Below are 22,975 nucleotides of genomic sequence, written 5' to 3'. Positions count from 1 at the left end.
GTAAAAGATCAGTGTTAATCTGATCTACACTGTAGAGGGAGCTACCAACTACATTCCTGTTGTCAATTTTAATTTAAACAAGATTATGGTTACAAAGGGGAGGGTGGGGAGAGGAGATGGGCTGGGGCTTTGGGATGGCATATGCGCACTGAGGGACATGAAATGAGTGGCCAGTGGGGACCTGCGGGAGAGCACAGAAATCTCTACTCAAAGTTCTGTGATCACCTATGTGGGGAAAGAATCTGAAAGAGAATGGATGTGTGTCCATGTATACCAATCACTTGGCTGTACAGCAGAAAGGATCGCATTGTAAGTCACCTCTACCACAACGTGTAAAAATTAAAAATAAAATGTGTAATGTATTCTTCTCACCGTGAAGAATGAAACTGAAGCAGGTCTATCATTACCCTCTATCACATGAAGCTGCTTTTTTGTTATAAATAATTTACCACATCAACCATACTCATGGTGCTGGAAATATGGTAGCTTATTGTTACCTCAACCTGTTTGACTGTTATTAAATCTTACGAATGATTTAAAATAATAACAATTTTAAAAATCCCTTCTCTTTTCCTGATGAGGTGGTTATCAAGAACATTTGAGGTGTTTCTATCAAAGTTTAATCACTGTAATAGAAGTGAAAATTATCTATACAGTGAGGAGATAAATAAACGTTAGAGTTGTGCTATCTCCTGGCATTTAGCACCGACTTATTAGTCTATAAATATAAATGAATCTGGCATCATTTTCACCAGGAAATACCGGAAAAACCCAAATAACAACAACAAAAAAGTTAAAATAAAAACAACCAGGTATAAATATAAAAGGTGATCATTCTGTTTGGAAAGTCTATGAAGAGCATCACTGATTTTATCAGTAGTTATAATTCTAAAAATTCTAAATCTCATAAGTAAAAATGGGAGCACATTGAAGGCCTAGGAACTCACGGCTAAAATCATACACACCTCAGAGTTCCCGTTGTGGCTCAGCAATTTAAAACCCAACAAGTATCCATGAGGATACGGGTTCAATCCCTGGCTTCACTCAGTGGGTTAAGGATCCGGCGTTGCCGCAAGCTGCAGTGTAGGTCAAGGATGCAGCTCAGATCTGGTGTTGCCATGGCTGTGGCGTAGGCTGGCACCCACACCTAGCCTGGGAACTTTCATGTGCTGCGGGTGCAGCCATAAATAAATAAGTAAAAGGAAATCATACACGTCTTTGTATTTTTAGAAATTGAAGGAACACATAATTCAATATCTACTTAAGTTGCACTACTGGAATTCCATCACGAATGCTTGATTTAGGTTCTTTAAACGGTTAAATCACATGACTTGCCAAAAGATTGTAAGATGATGCTGTGGCAGAAAAACAGAAAAGGCCACATCGTAGAGGAATTTCCTGAAATGGTTTAGTCTCTTCCTCCTAAAAGTTGTCACTCAACTTGGCGCTTGGAGAATTCTCCGATTGGCCTGGCGCCAGCCCCAGCAGATGTTTCTGGGCTTTATCAGGATGAGCCCTTTTCCTTTCACATAATTTGGCAGAGCAAGATCTTTGAGCAGCACCTATAGGCTTCAAAATGACCTCATGTGTCCTTCACGGTTTTTAGGTTTTTAGGTTAACAAAAACTTCAACCCCCGACTCCCACAACAGAGTTTCTGAAAAACGTGTTTCTCACCAAACGCTTCTCCCCTTCTAACTTCTTTAGTTCCTGCACATAACCTTGACCCCACAAAAAATACACAAGATGGGCGCATCAAGTTGTGAGACACACTTTCACAAATCTGTTAGGGCAGCTGTCTTGGTTGATGGAATCCTAACTCATACGGGTAGGTCCCAATTTCTCCACTGTATTTCCATGATTAACATGAAAGATAGCATCTCAATTAGCTAAAAAACAGGCTTTCTAGGCTTGAGACTTAGAAACAATAATTTTAACTTTACAAATTTTCTTTACCTTTATTAATACTATTTGTATTATTTTAGATAAATCCTTATCAATTAAAAAAAAATGGGGCGTTTCCCTAGGGAAAATCAACTAATTCTCTAGCTGAGTTTAAAAGACAACTTTGTCGGAGTTGCCCTTGTGGCACAGAGGAAATGAATCCGACTAGTATCCGTGAGAACACGGTTCCATCCTTGGCCTCACTCAGGGGGTTAAGGATCCGGTGCTGCCCTGAGTTCTGGCGTAGGTCGCAGATGCTGCTCAGATCTGGTGTCCCTGTGGCTGTGGCGGAAGCTCAGAGCGGAAGCTCTGATTCGGATTTGACCCCTAGCCTGGGAACTTCCATATGCTGCAAGTACAGCCCTAAAAACAAAATACAGAAAAAAAAAATTTTAATAAAAAATTTTAAAAAATGAAAGCAAACTTTGTCGTCCAAATTCTCCAAATAATGAGAGCAGTAAATATATAAGGTTCTCCTATTATGAGACATAAAGTAAAGCAAAATTTGCGTGTTAGTCTATAGCCTCTGAACTAATCTGTTTTCCACGGGTTCACATGCAACTTTTATTACCTACTGTAAGTATCATGCCGTATATGTCAGGATATTATTCAGATATATGAGATTGGATGACATTGTTATTGTGTAGTCTGAATGCTCCAGGATAGGTATAGAATGATCAAGAAATTATTATACCAATGAACACATCTGGAGCTCCTGTCGTGGTGCAACAGAAACAGATCCAACTAGGAACCATGAGGTTGTAGGTTCGATCCCTGGCCTCGCTCAGTGGGTTGAGGATCCGGCGTTGCCGTGAGGTGTGGTGTAGATCACAGGTGCAGCTCAGATCTGGTGTTGCCATGACTGTGGCATAGGCCGGCAGCTATAGCTCCCATTAGACCCCTAGTCTGGGACCCTCCATGTGCTGTGAGTGTGGCCCTAAAAAGCAAAAAACAAAAACAAACAAAAACCAAATGAACATATCAATGGAATAAAAAAAGACCCACAGATATATAGAATAGACTTGTCATTGCCAGGGGCAGGGAGGGGAGGGGAGGACTGGGAGTTTGGGATTAGCAGGGGCCAACTAGTTTCTATAGGATGGATAGACAACAAGGTCCTACTATAGAGCACAGGGGACTATACTCAATTTCCTTCTCCCCTGCCCCCACTCCTATCAATTTTCAGGCCGTAAGTGTCAGGAAGCCGTCCCACCATCACCACCATCCATTTCCTCTTGTTTTGCTCGCTGGAAATGAACAGCTGCAGCTATTCAGACAGCTCATCAGTGGAAGCAGAAAATGATAATCATTTAATCAGCGAGTACTGCTGAGTGGCCATGGTCATTACCTGCTTCCTCGCCCTTCTTCCTCTCTGGGAATAAGCATTCCCGACTCATTTTACCCACATTTTTTTTTTTAACAGATTGGGGTTTGGGGTTTTTTTTTGGTGTGTGTTTGTTTTTGGTTTGTTTTTTGGCAGCCCCGAGACAAGCATACGGAGTTCCTGGGCCAAGGATCAGTTCCAAACTGCAGGCGCAACCTATGCCACCGCTGCCACGATGCCAGATCCTTAACCCACTGTGTCTGGCCAGGGATCAAACCTGCATCCCAGCACTCTGGAAACACCATTGATCCCATTGCACCACAGCAGGAATTACCATTTTCTCATCTTTTTGCCATGCCCACAGCATGCAGAATTTCCTGAGCCAGGGATCAAACCCAAAACATAGAAGTGACAACACAGGATCCTTAACCACTAGGCCTTCAGAGAGCAACTAAATGTTTTTGATAGGGCCAATTTTTGAAAACTTTATCATATTTAGTTACAACATTTTCTTTTTTCTTTTTTGGTCTTTTCTAGGGCCATACCCACAACACATGGAGGTTCCCGGGCTAGAGATCTAATCAGAGCTGTAGCTGCCAGCCTACGCCAGAGCCACAGCAATGCAGGATCCGAGCTGCGTCTGCGACCTACACCACTGCTCACAGCAATGCCAGAGCCTTAACTCACTGAGCAAGGCCAGGGATCGAACTTACAACCTCATGGTTCCTAGTCGGATTTGTTAACCACCGAGCCATGACGGGAATTCTAGTTATAGCTTTTTCTATACGGATCTTAAATTATAGTCCTAAAATGGGGACACACATTTCTTTAAAAGGTTAGACCAACATCTAACCACTCCAACCGAACATCTTCCCTCTTTCACTGCTCATTTTAGCAGCACGAGCTAGATTAATCAGAAAATAAAATCCAAAGTATTAGATGCTTCCTTGAGAGACCTTTCCTGTGAGACAAAATAAGGGCCTTAAAAGAGAAAAAAAAAAAATCCACACACAAAGAATTCCAGTCAGTGAAAAGATATTGACCGATTTAAGGCGAACTTCTCTGAATTCAGAAAATATAGACAAAAATAATATTTTAAAAGCTATAGGGAGTTCCCGGTGTGGCTCAGTGGGTTAAGAACCCAACATCACATCCATGAGGGTGAGGGTTCAATCCCTGGCCTCGCTCAGTGGGTTAAGGATCTGGCATTGCTTCAAGCTGTGGCATAGGTCACAGATATGGCTCAGATCCCCTATTGCTATGGCTGTGGTGTCAGCCAGAAGCTGCAGCTCCAATTCAACCTGTAGCCTGGGAACTTCCATAGCCACAGTGTGGCATAAAAAGAAAAAAAAAACCAAAACTATGCATAAGTGGATTCCATATCAAAAGAAAGATCAAATTTTCTCGTAGTAATAACAATTCTTTAAATTACTATACAATTTTTATCTTTCAGGCATGATTAATATTTGTTACTAACTTGATCACTGAATGGTTCACTTGAATTTATTAGTTTATTAACTCGAACATGATGAAATGTTCCAGAGACAGGTGGTGTAACAGGAAGATGAGAGTCAAGCCTATCACTGACGGAAGTTCTTACCGTAGCCCAGCTGGGAGATAATGAAGTCAAATTCCTCAATGCTGTGGATACTTGCTAGGTCACCACCTTCCTTCCTACATGCAGTCAAGGCATCTCTTTGGATTTTCTTCTCTTCTCTGTAAATCTTGTAACAGTGACCTGCATATGGCCACCACTGACTCGGACAGCTGGTAGGCACATCACTTTCTAGAAAAAAAAAAGAGTTTGGAAAACACTTAAAAGGAGAGGTTTTTATCAAAAAGATACATGCAACCCAATGTTCACTGCAGCACCATTTACAATAGCCAAGACATGGAAGCAATCTAAATGTCCATCAACAGAGGAAGGGATAAAGAAGATATGAGATACACACACACACACACACACACACACACACACACACACAGTGGAATATTATTCAGCCATAAAAAAGAACAAAATAATGCCATTTGCAGCAACATCAATGGACATAGAAATTATCATACTAAATGAAGTTAGACAGTGAAAGACAAATACCATATGCTATCACTTATATGTGGAATCTAAAAAATAGGATACAACTGAACTTATTTGCAGAACAGAGACAGACTCACAGAGTTTGAAGTTATGGTTACCAAGGGGACAGGTGAGGAAGGTGGGGGGAGGGATGGATTGGGGGCTTGGGATTGGCATATGCACACTGTGGTCTACAGAATGACTGGTCAATGGGACCTGCTCTAGAGCTCAGAGAACTCTACCCAGTGTACTGTGATCATCTATGTGGGAAAAGCTTCTGAAAGACAATGGATGTGTGTCCATGTAGAACTGAATCACTTTGTTGTACAGCAGAAATTTTCACAACCTTGTAAATCAACTCTACTTCAATAAAACTTTAAAAAAATAAAAATTGTGACAGAGTTCCCATTGCAGCTCAGCAGTAACAAACCCAACTAGTATCCATGAGGATGAGTATTTGACTCCCAACCTCACTCAGTGGGCTAAGGGTCTGGCATTAATGAGAGCTGTGGTGTAGGTCACAGACACAGCTCAGATCCCACATTGCTATGGCTGTAGTGTAGGCTGGCAGTTGCGGCTCCAATTCAACCCCTAGCCTGGGAACTTACATACGCTGCAGCTGTAGCCCTAAAAAAAAATAATAATAATAATAATTTAATAATATTTTCTAACATTCTCTATATGAAACACTCCATCATTATAGGCATGTACAGTTAACATTTATTTTTCCATTTTTTGGCATAGTTATTCACAACAGATAGACTAGGCTGTGTCTGCTTTTAGGCTAAAAATTATATGAAGTCATCTTTCACTTTAAAAGAAAGACAAGTGACACTATAAATCAACTATAATAAAAACAAATAAAATTAAAAAAAAAATAAAATAAAGCCAACTGAGATATCTCTTTTTTTCCCAATGGTACCTACCACAGAGCTACACTAAGGTACAATAATCTCATTTGGTCTTTTTTTTTTTTTTTTGCCATTTCTTGGGCCACTCCCACAGCATATGGAGGTTCCTAGGCTAGGGGTCTGATTGGAGCTGTAGCCACCGGCCTACGCCAGAGCCACAGCAACGCAGGATCTGAGCTGCGTCTATGACCTACACCACAGCTCACAGCAACACCAGATCCTTAACCCACTGAGCGAGGCCAGGGATCGAACCCACAACCTCAAGGTTCCTAGTAGGATTCATTAACCACTGAGCCACAACAGGAACTCCCAATAATATCATTTGATCTGCATTTTATTATCAGCAGACCCAAACTAAGCATGCTAGGTAAATAGAGGAGGCAAAAAAGGTTTGACATATAATGCATTCCTCAAAAGATTTCAATCTACTTCTACTTTATGGACATCAGGGAGCCATTCATTTCTCAGAGAAGGGGCAAAACATAAAGCGAGCAGGAGAAAGATGTGTTGAAACAGGGCGTAGAATAGGGAGGGAGACACCAAGGAGCTTCTGAAACATGGCACCATGAGCCAGCCACCTGTGCCTCTGGACCAACCCACCTGCCATTGACTTGCTCCCCAAAGATGACATGTGCTATTGTAGACATCACAGGGATTTCAATTCAGGTATCTTTCAGGCAAAATCTGAATGTGTCACCAGTTGTATGACCCAGGGCAAGGCACATCAGGAACCAAACTATCCATAGACACAGTGTTAATACTAATATTAAATTACCCTTCCTCACTGTGTTCTTTAGCACTAGAAAGTATTTGAAATAGTCTGACTGTAAATTATCAACACAACAACCATTATTGAATCAAACCAGTAATAGTGACCAACATCCTAATTAGTGCTGCTAATAGGGTCAAGTTTCATAACCTTGATTATACATTACGGACGTGTACTGTGATAGTAATGAGCTGGGGAAATGAGGGTAATGACACGCGAAAGCAAGAGATTGACTTTATTCATCCCCGTGTTCCCTAAATGGCACCGGGTCTGGCACAGAATAAGCGTGATGGATGTGGGCAGAGAAAAAGAACTGAAGTTGTATTTGACATATAGCACCTTATTATTACCATTTTAGGGAGACTCTTTCAAACAGCGCCTGAGCAATAGGTCTTGCTTCAAGAGGGATTAGAGCCAAATGAATGTTAACCTCTATATTTGTTTGCCACAAAATGTTCTCAAATTTGCTGCCATAGTAAAGGTTTATAATAGGGCACCTTTGTTATTCATTTCATGGGTCAGTCACAAATTCTCTTAAAGGCAAGGGCTGTCGGCATCACCTGTGTTAAAAGCCCAAGATTCTGTGCACACTCAAGTAAATAGGTAATTTTGATAGCCAAATACTATTCTTATAACCAAAAATGCATATTTTTAGAAACTCTATTCCCTCTACACAGTTCTAGCTTACCAAAAAAATTATAAATATACATGTTTATATGTAATAGTATAGCTATGGAGCCCTCTGGTGGGGTATTTTAATTTTGCTGCCCAAGAAGCTGAAAATAACGCCAGCACATGCTGAGGGATGCAAAAATTAAACAGATGAACTTTTGAAATATTTTAAAACATGAGAACAACCAAATGAAGGGCAGTTCCCTGGGGAAGCCATAAAGGATGGCTTCTTCCTCAAAAGCAACACTGTCTGATGGAAATAGAATGTAATCCACAAATGAGAACCCCTACAGAATTATAAATTTGCTAGTTGCCATGCTAAGTACAAGAGAAACAGGTAACTTTCATTTTAGTAATGTATCTTAACTCAATCTATTCAAAATATTATCCTTGCAACATGTAATCAAAAAAAAAAAATGAGATGGAGTTCCCATTGTGGCTCAATGGGTTAAGAACCCAACGTCACCACAAGCTGGTGTAGGTTGCAGATGTGGCTCAGATCCAGTGTTGCCATGGCAGTGGTGTAGGCCAGCAGCTGCAGCTCCAATTTCACCCCAGCCTGGGAACTTCCATATGCCACGGGTACAGCAGTAAAAAGAAAAAGAAAATGATGAGAGCTGACTTTTTCTTTTCGTGCTGTGTCTTGGAAGTCATCTCTCTTGGAACCAGCCCCATTTTATGGGCTCCATGGTCACATGTGGTCAGTGGCTACTGAGCTGGACAGTGTCATTCTAAAGATCCAGGGGTTGTGGATGAGCAGGGTGGCATTTCAAGGACAAATAGGAGACAAGGCAGAACCCTTACTCAAAAGAGTCACCAATCATGTGTGCTTCGTAATCTTACCTCTGATAGGCTTTTCCAAGCTCTGGTGTATTTGAGCTTAGAGACAAGATAGAATGATTAGCCCAGGAAGGAGAGAGAAATTCAAAAACCACTGGAAAATAAGAGTTAGCAAGGGTAGCAAGGAGAGGCATGTAACCTAGCAGGACCCTAGGAGGCTTTCCAGGGACAGACCCCACCCCATACCTTCAGCTTCAGTTCCTCTCTGAAGCACTTAGATCAGGATCACTGTATCTGATGTGTATTTCCTGAGTCACTTTACAGATACTAAAACCATCACCAAATGGAGGAAATTAGCTACTTGATGTTCCTGAGCACCCAGACCTACTGGTGCTGAGGGACTGATAATGTTACCTCCTGTGCCTCCACCCTGTTCCCTCACCGTCAGCCAATCAGAGAACTGTGCATGAGCTGCTCACTTACCTGTGAGCCCCCTCCCTCACCTGGCTTCTAAAAAATGCTTTGATGAAACCCATGAGGGACTTTGGGTGTTCTGAGCATGAGTTGCCCGTTCTCCTTGCTTGGCGCCCTTCAATAAATGCTACACTTTCCTTCCCTGCAACCTGGAGCCACTGGACTGGTTTACTGAGTGTGGGCGAGCGGACCTGTTTGGTTCGGCAACAGGCACAGCAGAGACATGAGAATGGTGTACTGAGTGCTTGACAATATGAACAAGTAATCACAGGAAGAACAAGTATTACTATTGTCTTTTAGGAGATGAGGAAACTAAAACTGAAATAAGGCCAAGTTACAGAATTCCACGGAAATGATAAAACTGCCATTCTCCTCTTCCCCAAAGTGGTAACTCCAAGTTTTCTGAAGGAGAATTATATAAATTCTTCCAAGAAGCAAGGGTTATACTATTTCTCCTATGGGAAGAACAGAGGAGGTAAACTGAGGTCTCCCTAAGGCATGCCCACAGTCATAAGAGTAACCCCGTAAAGTATAATCAGACCCTGCAATGGGACCTGCATCTATTCCCATTGGAGATCTTAGCCATATTTGTGTCCATTAAAATTGCAAACACATCTCTTTGATTTGGCAATTCCACTACTAGGAATTATCACACATATGAAATGATATCTGTAGAAAGTCATCCACTATGGGATTTTTGTTTGTAACAATAAAAACTTGGAAGTAAATAATAAAAAATTGGAATTATTAGCCCCACTACTAGGGGAATGGTCCAAAAAAAATATAGTGTCTCCCTAAAGTGTCTAATGGACAGCAATAAAAATGAACACAGAAGCTATTTACGCACCGTATGGAATGAAGCCCAAAGTTGTTATTAAGTGAAAAAAAGTAAAGCGAAGTGTATCTGGACCATTGTATATGCTGCCATTTGCAGAAAATAGACAAGATAATCCTAATATATTTATGTATATATTCATAGAATAACTAGGTAAGAATATACACCTAGACACAGTCATTCAAAGATGGGAACTGCAGATTCAAAGTAAGAGATTGGAGAAAATTATTATTATTTATCATGTTGGACCTTCTGACTTTCTAGCCATGTCAATCATGTTTTAAAATAAAGGAAATTGCTTTTACAAGTCAAGGAGAACAAAGTCAACAAGGTCACGCTGTCAGATTTCCCAAGAAGCACACATATACACACACACAAATCACTCTGAAGTATTCAGTGTCCCTCCAAAACAGCTGATGGTACAAAAAATGCAGTTAACTTGTTTTTTTTGTCAATTTGAAGAAAGAATGCATTCTGCCCTTAGTAGTTTAATTCTTCTATAACATTATAACAGCGAGCATAATTGCATTTTTTCCCTCTGGTCTAGCCCGAATAGAAAATGTAATGGCTACTTCTGGGATGTTTTGTTCCATTTCTGTGACGACTTCAATGTATACGTTAAACTGAATCAGACTGGAGCCCAGATAGCCCATTAAACAGTGAGGACGTAATAAAAACATCCCTTTCAGATATTGATTTCCTTGCTTAGCTTCCAGTTGGGTCACATGTTAAATTTTTTTTTAAATCCTCTGAAGATCTTTTCCGACATCTAGAACATGTGAATGAGAGTGATACCTACCTCATAGGGCTGCTGTGACAATAAAATTTATATGTAAGCTGTGTCAAAGGCCACGCTCATGTCCGAACACTACAGAACACTCAGGAAATGTCAGCAACCAACAAAAAGAAATGTTGGAGGAATATCATTATGTGGATGCCATCAACTGTCAACAAAACCTGTCACTGCCTAGTTAGGACTAGGCTGTAATTTGATATCTTTAAGTCCTAAACTTTGACGCACTTCAGATCAAAGAGATCACTTACCTGAGGGGATAACAAAAGAATTCAAAGTTGTGTTGCCCTTTTTACAAATATAGCCTAGTTTTTGAACACACTGCAGATTTTCCCATTTAGCATTCTTTCCGGGATTTAGTGACACACAGCTTTTTCCGGGTTCTGCTGATGGACTTCCTGTGGGAAAAGAAAAAAGAAAAGTGTAACCATTATCGGTGTTGCAAGTACATAGCTGCCACCCCCACCCCCCACCCCCACAGCCTCATGCATTCATCTTCAGTTTTAATGGATTCCCTGCTCTTTGGGCTACACATTCACAAATAAATATCCACTGAATGCAAAGCAGAAGACACGCTGGGTGTCTATTTGTTTTCCTGTGGTTGGATCATTCATTCCAATACCTACATCGTTGATTATATAAACTTACTTCTTTCTTTCTTTCTTTTTTTTTCCTTTCTAGGGCCACACCTGCGGCACATGGAAGTTCCCAGGGTGGGGGTCGAATCAAAGCTACAGCTGCCAGCTAACACCACAGCCACAGCAACACACGCTATTCAACCATTGCCATACCTCCGCCCAAACCTCAATCAAGCTAACTGTAGCCAGACTAGAGAATTTTTGGACACAGGATAACGTTCTCTAGTTAGAAAGAGGAGGCACGAAAAAAGGCAATGGAGACATGGGAAGGAATGGAAGAGATGCTGGAATTGGCAACTTGCCAATTGATAAAGTACCCCCAGAGCAGAGACCCTTTCTCAAGATTTCCAGCTCAACCTCATGAAGAATATTTTTAACAGCTAACCCCTCACCTCATTGCTTACTAGAAACTGACGAACAAACCAGATCAAGTCAACTTTGCTAATGCAATTGACACAGGCCTTGATACCTACATTTCTCACAATTTTCACCATTTTATTTATTTATTTATGTCTTTTGGTCTTTTTTAGGGCCACACTGGTGGCACATGGAGGTTCCCAGGCTAGGGGTCCAATCAGAGCTGCAGCTGCTGACCTACACAACAGCCACAGCAACGCCAGATCCGAGTCACATCTTCGACCTACACCACAGCTCATGGCAATGCTGGATCCTTAATCCACTGAGCGAGGCCAGGGATTGAACCTGCAACCTCATAGTTCCTAGTCAGATTCATTTCCGCTGTGCCACAACAGGAAGTCAAATTTTCACCATTTTAATAAATGATTTCTCAACCAGTGCTCTAAAAACTAGCTCCATCTCACAAGTGGTGAGTCACATTTTTGTCAATGACTCTGCTTTGTGGCCTGTGACATGTATACAACCTGGGCCTGGACCAACATTTCCCTTCCCGAAAGCTGGGACTCATTATTTGTTCCATAAAGCATTTGCCAAAAAGTTTTGGGAGTTGCTTGAATAGCACACAAAATGTTAGTGGTAAGGATAAAGATTTTGTTTTTGTTTTTTGTTTCGTTTTGGTTTTGGCTAAGGCATGCAAAAGTTCCCGGACCAGGGATCAAAACCTCACCACAGCAATACTAGAGCTGCTGCAGTGATAGCACTGGATACTTAACCCCCTGCCCTGCCAGGGAACTCCTAAAGATGTTTTACAAATATGTTGGTTTTGTGGCTAAACTCCTAGTATAACTGAACTAATAGACATGGTACTAGAAAGAAACTTCTCAAGAAACAATGTATTTGGGAGTTGCCTTCATGGCTCAGTGGTTAACGAACCCGAATAGGATCCATGAAGATGTGGGTTTGATCCCTGGCCTCGCTCGGTGGCTCGATGCTGTGAGCTGTGGTGTAGGTCACAGATGTGGCTCAGATCTGGCATTGCTGTGGCTGTGGTGTAGGCTGGCAGTTACAGCTCTGATTCGAATCCTAGCCTGGGAACTTCCATATGCTGCAGGTGCTGCCATGAAAAGCAAAAAAAAAAAAAAAAAAAAAAGAAGCAATATATTTTATAGCTAATGGTTATGAATTGGTTATTAATTAATATATGAGCTAGTAAATCATAGTTATATAGTTATTATCACTAGAACACCAATGCCAATTTTAATATATTGATGATTTGTCTTTAAACAGTTACCATAGTTTCACTTTTAAATTCACACTTCTATATCGTGTATAAAATATGCTCAGGTCAAATGTAAACATATTTTAGGAGATTCATGACTTGGTAAATATTCAGTTGAATGATGATTGAATAATTTATAATTTATAAATATACTACAATATAATATTGTACAATAATTTAGAATACAATAATTTATAATACAATACAACAACTTTTGTTATACAATAACTACTTCTTTTTTTTGCAGGGGGGGAGGGGGCTGCAATCCCAGCATGCAAAAGTTCCTGGGCCAGGGATTGAACTCATGTCACAGCATTGACAATGCCAGATCCTTAACCTCTAATTCCCACCAGAGAATTCCTACAATACAAAATTCTAATATTCCATAAAGCTTCTAGTTTTCATTTGAGGAAACAGAATATTTCATCTTGCACCTACTTCTCAGGAATTTGGTTGAATAAGGAAGGACATTTATTTTCCTTTCTCATTAATATTCCAATTTTATTCCTCACTTTCACCAAAGTTAACCCAATTTTCTCTCTAAACTCTTAGGAGGCAAGTGGTTAAAAATTACACTAATAATCACTTCCGAATTGACTGATAAATAAAATGACCTGCCTAACAATAATTAAGCAGCAAAGAATAAACTGTAGTCCCCCAATAAATGATTAGTATTGTTGAACCAGACTTCTCCAATTTAATGTGACTGAGTGAGTAGGCAGACAAGCCAAATTCTCATCAGGAAAAAGCACATCTTCAAATCAACTCTAATGGATAAAATTAAAATCATATAAACTTAAAAAAAAGAAAAAAAGCACATCTCATATTCCTTTGCAGCAATGTTTACTTCCCATATTCCAGAGGAAAACAGAGCTGACTCTAGTGACAGGCTTGCAATCACTATGCATTGAAGGAATCCATTGAAAGTCAAATTTCATAGTAAAATCTAATCAGTTTAAACCAACATATAGCCTCTAAAAATTCCCTCTCATGTTTCTGCATATTCCAATCTTTTTTTTTTTCTTTTAAGCATCCGTGGCATATAGAGGTTCCCAGGCTAGGGGTCAAATCAGAGCTGTAGCCGCTGGCCTACACCACAGCCACAGCAGCACCAGATCCAAGCCACGTCTGTGACCTACACCGCGGCTCACGGCAACACTGAATTCTTAACCCACTGAGCGAGGCCAGGAATCGAACCTGCAACCTCATGGTTCTTAGTTGGATTTGTTTCTGCTGTGCCTCAACGGGAACTCCACATATTCCAAATATTATTTTTTTAGTTTTATTGAAGTATAGTTGATCTACAATGTTGTGCTAATTTCTGCTGTACTGCAGTGATTCAGTTATACATATATGAAGTCTTTTCCAGATTCTTTTCCATTACAGTCTATCACAGAATATTGAATATAGTTCCCTGTGCTATACAGTAGGACCTTGTTTTTTATCCATCCTGTCTATATTAGTTTGCATTTTAGATTTCACATATCAGTGATATCTTAGGTGTTTTCTCTTCCTGACTTACTTCACTCACTATGAGAATCTCTAGTTGCATCCATGCTGCTGCAAATGGCATTATTTCATTCTTTTTTATGGCTGAGTAGTACTCCATCGTGTATACATACATTATCTTCTTAATCCATTCCTCTGGCGATGGACATTTAGGTTGTTTGCATGTCTTGGCTATTGTGAATAGTTCTGTGATGAACACAGGGTGCATGTATCTTTTCAAGTTATAATTTTGTTGGGGTACATCAGAGATTTATTTATTTCAAAATTTCTCTGTCTTTTTTTAGTACCATAAGTCAGTAACATGGAAAATGGAGAGTTTAATTTTCCAAGCCAAATGCAAAAACCGTTATATGGCTTTAACAAAGAAGTCTGACTATATGAAGAAACACCTGCTCTAGCAGAAGTGGTAAATGAAGATGTGGCCATCTTTTTCCATACCTACGCAGACATCACTAATCCTTAACTCACTCTTTCCCAATAAATCAAAATTGGTATAGGTAGGAGTTTAGAATCATACTCAAGAATATCCTTTTACTTTTTTCTTTTTGGTCTTTTTAGGGCTGCACCCGTGGCATGTGGAGGTTCCCAGTCTAGGGGTCAAATCAGAGCTGGAACTGCTGGCCTACACCACAGCCACAGCCACAGCCACGCCAGATCCAAGCTGCATCTGCAACCTACACCACAGCTCAAGGCAATGCCGGATCCTTAACTCACTGAGTGAGGCCAGGGATCAAACCTTTAGCTTCATGGATGCTAGTCAGATTCATTTCTACTGAGCCATGACAGGAACTTCAAGAGTGCCTTTTTAAGCAGCCACTAACAATGGTTGGTACTGGTGAATAAGATGAAATTTTTTTTTTGTCATCATTGGTCCTTTTGTTTTCTCAGAATCCTTGCTATGTATGTAAAATGTCTTTATCATTTAGTCTCTTTATATGTTTTGTTACCTCTATGACAATATAGAAATAATTAGTTCAGAGCACTTCCAGTCCTCAAAAAAATGAGAAAGCTGTTGGAAGGCTTGATGATCCCCTGTGTTTTTCTACAATTAAACTACAAATCATCAACAAATGTGCTAGTGAATTATTAGGCTGGTATGGAATATTATGATCTCCGACTGCTATTATTTTTAATGTGACTCTATTTTATTGAAAACAGTGTTAATGGTAGACCTGAAGTGTATTATAATGATAACGGAAATATTGCAAATACCTCACAGCGCAAGATAATGAGAAATTCCTCTAGCCCTGAATAACTTAAATTTCTTAAATTCTTAGTGTGTGTGTAGATATAAATAAGTATGTATAAAATCTTTGAACCTGCTACATAGCATTGTATCTTATATCCATCTCACAAATATGAAATCAAATTTTTGAGTATAATGCCTAGCAAATAAAGGATGCTCTGAGAATATGCATATTTTGTTTGTTTGTTTTATTTTTTTAGGACCACACCCATGGCATATAGAAGTTCCCAGGCTAGGGGTCGAATCAAAGCTACAGCTGCCAGCCTACACCACAGCCACAGCAATGCGGAATCCGAGATGCATCCGAGACCTATACCACAGCTCATGGCAATGCCAGATCCCTGACCTACTGAGCAAGGCCAGGGATCAAACCCACATCCTCCTGGATACCAGTCGGATTCATTTCCACTGCACCACAACAGGAGCTCAGAGAATATATACCTTAACAGAGTCCTGTATTGACATGTATGATAATCCTTTCAGACAAACCCTTTGCCCGGAAAACTAGAATAACCTCGTGGTTTTACTGTATTCAAATCTAGTTGGCAGGTTTCAAAGCAAGGTAAGAAGGTGAAGGGTTCCCCAATTCTTTTTGAGATCTACATGTGAGATGATGATGCTCTCCATGGTACCCAGATAAATTAAATGCAGATGGATTCCACCAGTTTAACTTTACTGAGCCAATCAGACAAGCTTCACCCTACCTGGTAGCCAGTTCAAATATCGGAATGGACTGCCACCACTCCACTGCCATCCGCTGTTGAAACTCAGGCTGTTCAGGCCAATCCACAGTCCTGAGGTCAAGGAACTGGTTAATCCTACAGGACAAAAGCAAAACAAAGACAAAAGCAACATTCAGAAAAGATAGTGAAATCCAATTCAGGATTAAGTGCTTGGACCAAAATACATGAGAGAGAAGTAATGAAAATCATGCCTAGTATGTCTCCTTTGAACTTCCCAACAACCTAAAGCAAGTACCACTGTTATCTCCTTGAGCAGGTGAAGAAACTGAGGTGAGAACCTAGGTAAGGGAGGAATGGACTTGCTCGGGTTCTAACCCAGGCTTCGCCCCCCCCCCCATCTTGACTTCAACTATGGAAGGCTATGAACGTGCTTCGGACTTGGATAAGACTCTCTTAGACAATCATCAACTATAAACCTTTTTACTTCACTTTAGAGTAAAAATAAGATGTATCGTAAATAACGTAAAAAGAAGACTTTAGGTAGAAGGCACCATTTTCTATCATGAAAGTTTATTAAGCATTCCAATCTATCGCTTTTATAAGTTATTACCCTGACCTCATACCACAGAACTTAGTCTAAGAATTTTATCTAAGGAGACTTTTTTTTTTTTTTGCACAAAGCTTTTATTTTTTAGATCAGTGTTGACCAAAATGACCCCTTTCCTCTCAAAATCCAACCAGATTCAGCTGCTTCAGTCATAGTCATTGTTCACATCGTATGCTTTCTTTTCCACCTGGGATCTTCCCCTTTCTTGATGATAATCTCTCTCTCTCTCTCTCTCTTTTTTTTTTAAGGCTGCACCTGAGGCCTATGGAAGTTCCCAGGCCAGGGACTGAATGAAAGTGGCAGCTGCAACCTGCGCTGTAGCCACAGCAATGCTGGATCCCTTAACATGCTGTGCCGGGCCAGGAACCGAACCCACTCCTCCGAAGCCACCAGAGCTGCAGCCATGGGATCCTTAACCCACTACAGCACAGCAGGAACTCTTATTTAAGGACATTTTTAAAAATCAATTTTTTCCTCATTAAGATGATGATTAAAATCTAAACACCAAAGCGCTTTTGCTACCATGAACAACACTTGATTTAGGCAGTTAATAAATCAGAAGTATAATGTTTCAAAGTCTATGCTAGGCCTGACATGGAATAAAAGAACTCAGCAGAAGCAATGTGGACATTAGCCCTCCCATGTTAAACACTCAAATCTGTGATGACCTATAACTTTAAAAACCACAGATTCTCTGGTCTCTCTACATTGTTTTTAGTTAATTTTAAAGAGTTGGAGTTACTGTTATGGCTCAGCAGGATAAGAACCCAACATAGTGTCCATGAGGATGCGGGTTCGATTCCTGGCCTCACTCAGTGGGTTGGGGATCCTGCATTGCCACAAACTGCAGTGTAGGTTGCAGATGCGGCCTGAAGCCAGCGTTGCTATGGCTGTGGTATAGGCCTGCAGCTGTAGCTCCCACTCAACCCCTAGCCCGGGAACTTCCATATGCTGCAGGGAGGGCATAAAATGAAAAAGAAATGAAAAAAAAAAAGTTAGCAAAAAAGAAAACTATCCTCTGTCTTAAACAAAATACCAATCTAAGTGTCCATATAGACTTAGACCACTTCATATTGATTGCTCTCTAGAGGATTTATTTCCCAGTCAAATCTTTTCAGTGATGAGAGTTACCGCTTACTCTACTCGGGGCACTATTTTTGCTCATTTTTAATCTTCCCAAATTCTGATTAGGTACTGCCATCTCGACTGTATAGATGAGGAATCTGACACTCCATGAGTTTAAATGTCATGGGGAGACCTGAAATTTAAACCTAGGTTCTTATAACATCAAATCCCAGACTCTAGTTCTGATGTAACCAACTCACCTCTCCAAATGCACTCAAGTTTTCCCCAGTTTTTCACACATCACAAATTTGAATAGGATTACAGAGACTCAAAGCCCCCAAATCCTATTTCACAGGCATTACACTCCAATTCCATAAAAGCACAGATCACACTCTTGGCGAACATGTGACCTGAATGCTGTCTTTAGTTTCTTCAGCATCTGGCCACGGGACAATCCACGCATGGATATTGACTAGGTTGATATTGGTTGGGGTGATGCTTAATGAACTGAACTGAATTCAATACTGGAGTTATTCACTGAAAAGTAAACCCTATTGGGTCATTTCTTTAAAGAACATAATAAAGGTGGGAGGAAATTAAATACTGCCATGTAAAAATCAGTGAAAAATAATTCAGATTCACTTATCTTTATCAAGTGTTCTAGGAAAAAGAAGTAAGAGTTAGCACTGCTCTTGCACTTGGGTACCACATATACTTTGGGAGTAGCTCATCCAATTCCTTCATTTTACAGAGGAAAAAACTGAGGACAGAGAGGTAAAGAAACGTATGGACAAGGAAATAGAGGATTAGTGGATTAGGACCAGAACTCAGAGTTCAATTTGGTGTCTCCAGTAGATTCAACTCCTTTTAAATTAACTTTGCCTTTGAGTTACTATTAAAATACACATTCTAGATAACTTTAGATGTCAGCACACCTTTAAGTAAAGAACCATGAACTAAAAAGATATTTCCCATAAACATCATTCCTTCCCAAACAATAGCCCATGGAGGAACTCACTCTTGTCATCTGTGAAGACTCAGCATTTGGTTCTCCAAAAGTGAAATTTTACCAAAAAATAAAATACCTATAAGCTCTGTCGAGGACATGACATTATTAAAAGAGGAAATCTTTCTATTTCTTCAATCTTAAATCTCTATGATGAACATTATCAAACACGAATGTATTCATTTTAAAACATAGAGAACAGACTTGCGGTTGCCCAGGGGGAGGGGGAGGGAGTGGGATGGACGGGGAGTATGGGGTTTGTAGATACTAACTATTGCACTTAGAATAGATAAGCAATGGGGTCCTACCGTACAGCACAGGGAACTATCTCCAAATTCTTTGGACAGAATATGATAGAAGATAATATGAGAAAAAGAATGTGTGTATATATATGTATGACTGGGTCACTCTGCTGCACAGCAGAAATTGACACAACACTGTATACCAACTACACTCTAATAAACATAAAAAGTAACAATAATGAAGTGATAGAAATTCATTCATATTAAATCAGTGTTATCGTTATTCATCTCATCGATTATTTTCCTTTAGTTTATTCCTTATATTACATAGTTAATCAAACTATTTTGTGAATGATACTATTGCTTATGTCTCTTTAAGGTAAATTAAAGAGACCAACAAAAACTGCCATCTCATCTCATTTGGGTAAATAGTTAACTTACAAGGTGTAAGGAGGAGATGTCTGTCTACCAGTCTGTACCTTGGAAATGTCATCCTGGGATCAGGGTCAGATTGATACTATATTTTTGTTAATAATTACTCTATTGAATACAATTGAACATTGGATGATTTTTCCATAAATTACTTTTCTTATTGAAATAGAGTTGACACACAACATTATGTTAGTTTTAGGTGTCCTCGCACATTCGCGGACATTGTGAAATGATCACCACCACAAGTCTAGTAACCATCTATCCCCACACAAAGGCATCACAAGATTTTTGACCATATTCCTTACACTGTGGATTTTATCCCCATCTTCTTTATCCATTTGCCTATCAATGGACCCTTAAGTCACTTCCTTATCTTGGCTATTGTAAATAATGCTGAACATTGAACTGCCATGTATCTTTTTGGGGTTTTTTTCAGGTAAATATTCAGAAAATTGCTGAATCACATGGCAGTGCACCAACAGGGCGCAGTCACACCAACAGTGCACAAGGGTTCCCTTTTCTACACATCATGGCCAACACAATATTTCTTTTTTTTTTTTTTTTTCATAATAACCATTCTACTAGGTATGAAGTGGTATCACATGGAGGTTTTGATGAGCATTTCCCTGATGATTAACGATACTGAGTATTTTTTCATGTGTAAGTTTTTTTTTTTTTTAATGTCTATTCAAGTTGTTTTGGGTTTTTTTAGACTTTGGGTTTTTTTTCAGATATTGAGTTATATGAGTTCCTTGCATATGGTGGTTATTATTAGCTCCTTATCAGCTGTATCATTTGCAAATATCTTCTTCCATTCATTAGGCAGCCTTTGCCTTCTGTTGATTGTTTCATTTTCTGTGCCAATCTTTTTAATTTTACATGGTCTCATTTGTTTATTTTGCTTTTATTTCCCTTGCCTGAAGAGACTATCCAAAAAATTATTGCTAAGACTGATATCAAAGAGCACACTGCCTATGTTTTCTTTCAGGTCTTGCATTTACATCTTCGTTTCATTTTGAATTTAATTTTGTACCTGGTGTGAGAGAGTGGTCCACTGTGATTATTTTACAAGTAGTTGTCCAGTTTTCCCAAGACCACTTATTGAAGAGACTGTCTCTTCCCCATTGTATATTCTGGTCTCTTTGTCATAGATTCATTGACCATATAAACATGGGTCCATTTCTGGGCTCTCTTCTGTTCCCTGAATCTATGTCTGTTTTTATGCCAGTATCATACTTTTTGAATACCATAACTTTGTAATACTGTTTGAAATCAGGAGCATGATACCAGCTTTGTTCTTCTTTCTCAAGACTGTTTAGGCCATTCAGAGTTTTTTATGTTTCTATACAAATTCAAACTTATTTGTTCTAGTTCCACACACAAAAAAATCCCATTGGTATTTTGATACACAGTCTGTAGATTGCCTCAGGTAGTATGGTCATTTTAACAATATTAATTCTTCTGCAAGCATGGTATGTCTTTCTAATTGTTTTATGTCATCTTCAATTTCTTTCTTCAATGTCATAGTTTTCTGAATATAGATCTTTTTACCTCCTTGGTCAGACTTATTCCTAGGTATTTTATTCTTTTGGATGCAATTATAAATGGAGTTATTTTCTTAGTTTCTCTTTCTGATAGTTCCTTGTCTGACAGTTCTTTAGTTTCTGTATACTAAATTTGTATCCTGCAATTTTGCTGAATTCATTTATTTGTTTTAATAGTTTTTTTGGTGGCATTTAGAATTGGGGATCATATCATCTGCAAATAGTGACAACTTTAATCCTTTCTTTTTAATTTTTAATAATTTTTCTTTCTTTTAAATTTAATTAAAAATATTAATCAGCAATCTTGTCTGATTGCTGTAGCTAGTGACTGGAGCTGCTGCAGTGCCAGTGCCAGATCTTTAACCCACTGAGCCACAAGGGAACTCTGAACCATCCTTGAATCCCTGGAATAAATGCCAATTGATCATGGTATGTGATCCTTCTAATGTCTTCTCATATTCAGTTTGCTAATATTTTGTTGAAGATTCCTACATATTAAAATAATTTTTAATTTTTCTGCATGCATTGGCCTATAATTTATTTAATTTCTTTAAAGTTGTGCTATCTTAAATAACAATTATCCCCAGACTTACAGAGGGGTACACTAAATGATGCTGAAAGAAGCATTCCAAAAATATTAAAGATAGTTATTCTCCCAAATCAAATATTCTGTTATTTTTTAAAACTCAGAATAAAATAAGCATACTAAGTTTTCAAAACTATAAATAAGTCACTGATGGTAGGGAGAATTAAATTAGATTTTGCCTGAGACTGCTTAATTAAATTACTATGTTTAGAATAATGAGAAAAGATGAGAAGTTCCTGTTGTGGCTCAGTGTTAAAAAACTCAACTAGTATCCATGAGGATTTTGGTTCGATCCCTGGCCCCGCTCAGTGGGTTAAGGATCTGGTGTTGCTGTGGTCTGTGGTTTAGGTTGCAGACACTACTCAGATCCCACATTACTGTGGCTGTGGTGTAGGCCCACAGCTGCAGCTCCAATACAACCCTCAGCCTGGGAACTTCCATATGCCAGGGGTGTGGGCTGAAAAGACAAAAAAAAAAAAAAAAAAAAAAAAAAAAAAAAGAGAAAGAGAGAGAGAAAAGATGATAGCTCTTTAAGGGAATTATTTATCCTCTGATATTTCCTATCCACTCTAGGTATGTATAGGCTAGTTTTGAAGAATTAAATTAAGTAATATATCTTAAATCAGGGCCTAACACATAGTACATACCTAATAAACATAAGCTATTAGTACTACTGTCGTTTTTATTATTATTACTTCACAGTGAATTAGAGCTGGCAGAAAGTGTGATTTAGACACAAAATTCAAACTTCGTGTTAAATATATCACTTAAAACTAATAAGCATCATCCACAATTTTTTCTCTAATGTGCTTGTAATTTTATAAAGAATCTGACCAAATTTTTTTAGTATTATTCTACAAAGCACCAATTCTACATGCTAGACTTTTTAATTTTTCTGCATGTATTGTCTGCAATGCGGCTCGGGGAAATTCCCAGGTTAGGGAAGGAATCAGAGCTGCAGCCAGGATCCATGCCACCACCATGGCAACACTGGATCCACACTGCATCTGCAACCTACACTGCAGCCTCTGGCAATGCTGGATCCTTCACCCACTGAACAAGGCCAGGGATCAAAGCCACATCCTCACATAGACAGCCTCAGGTCCATAACCCACTGAGCCACAATAGGAACTCTTATCTGAAATATTTTATTCCTACTTTGAATCTAGTCATAATAGAAGATGTGTTAATGTCCAATATTACACTG

General features: G+C 39.3%; 1 protein-coding gene across 1 annotated transcript in view; it reads right to left on the bottom strand.

Moving 5' to 3' along the window:
* Positions 1 to 22,975, bottom strand: part of MRC1 (mannose receptor C-type 1) — a 118,809-nt gene that overhangs the window by 63,440 nt on the left and 32,394 nt on the right. The window contains 3 exon segments of the mRNA NM_001255969.1: positions 4,867 to 5,052; positions 10,826 to 10,972; positions 16,308 to 16,421. Coding sequence (NP_001242898.1) covers positions 4,867 to 5,052; positions 10,826 to 10,972; positions 16,308 to 16,421 — 447 coding nt within the window.

Source organism: Sus scrofa, chromosome 10 (assembly GCF_000003025.6).
Source record: "Sus scrofa isolate TJ Tabasco breed Duroc chromosome 10, Sscrofa11.1, whole genome shotgun sequence".
Lineage (NCBI taxonomy): Eukaryota > Metazoa > Chordata > Mammalia > Artiodactyla > Suidae > Sus > Sus scrofa.
Note: the sequence above shows the minus strand (reverse complement) of the source record. Positions and strands in the feature narration are given on the sequence as shown.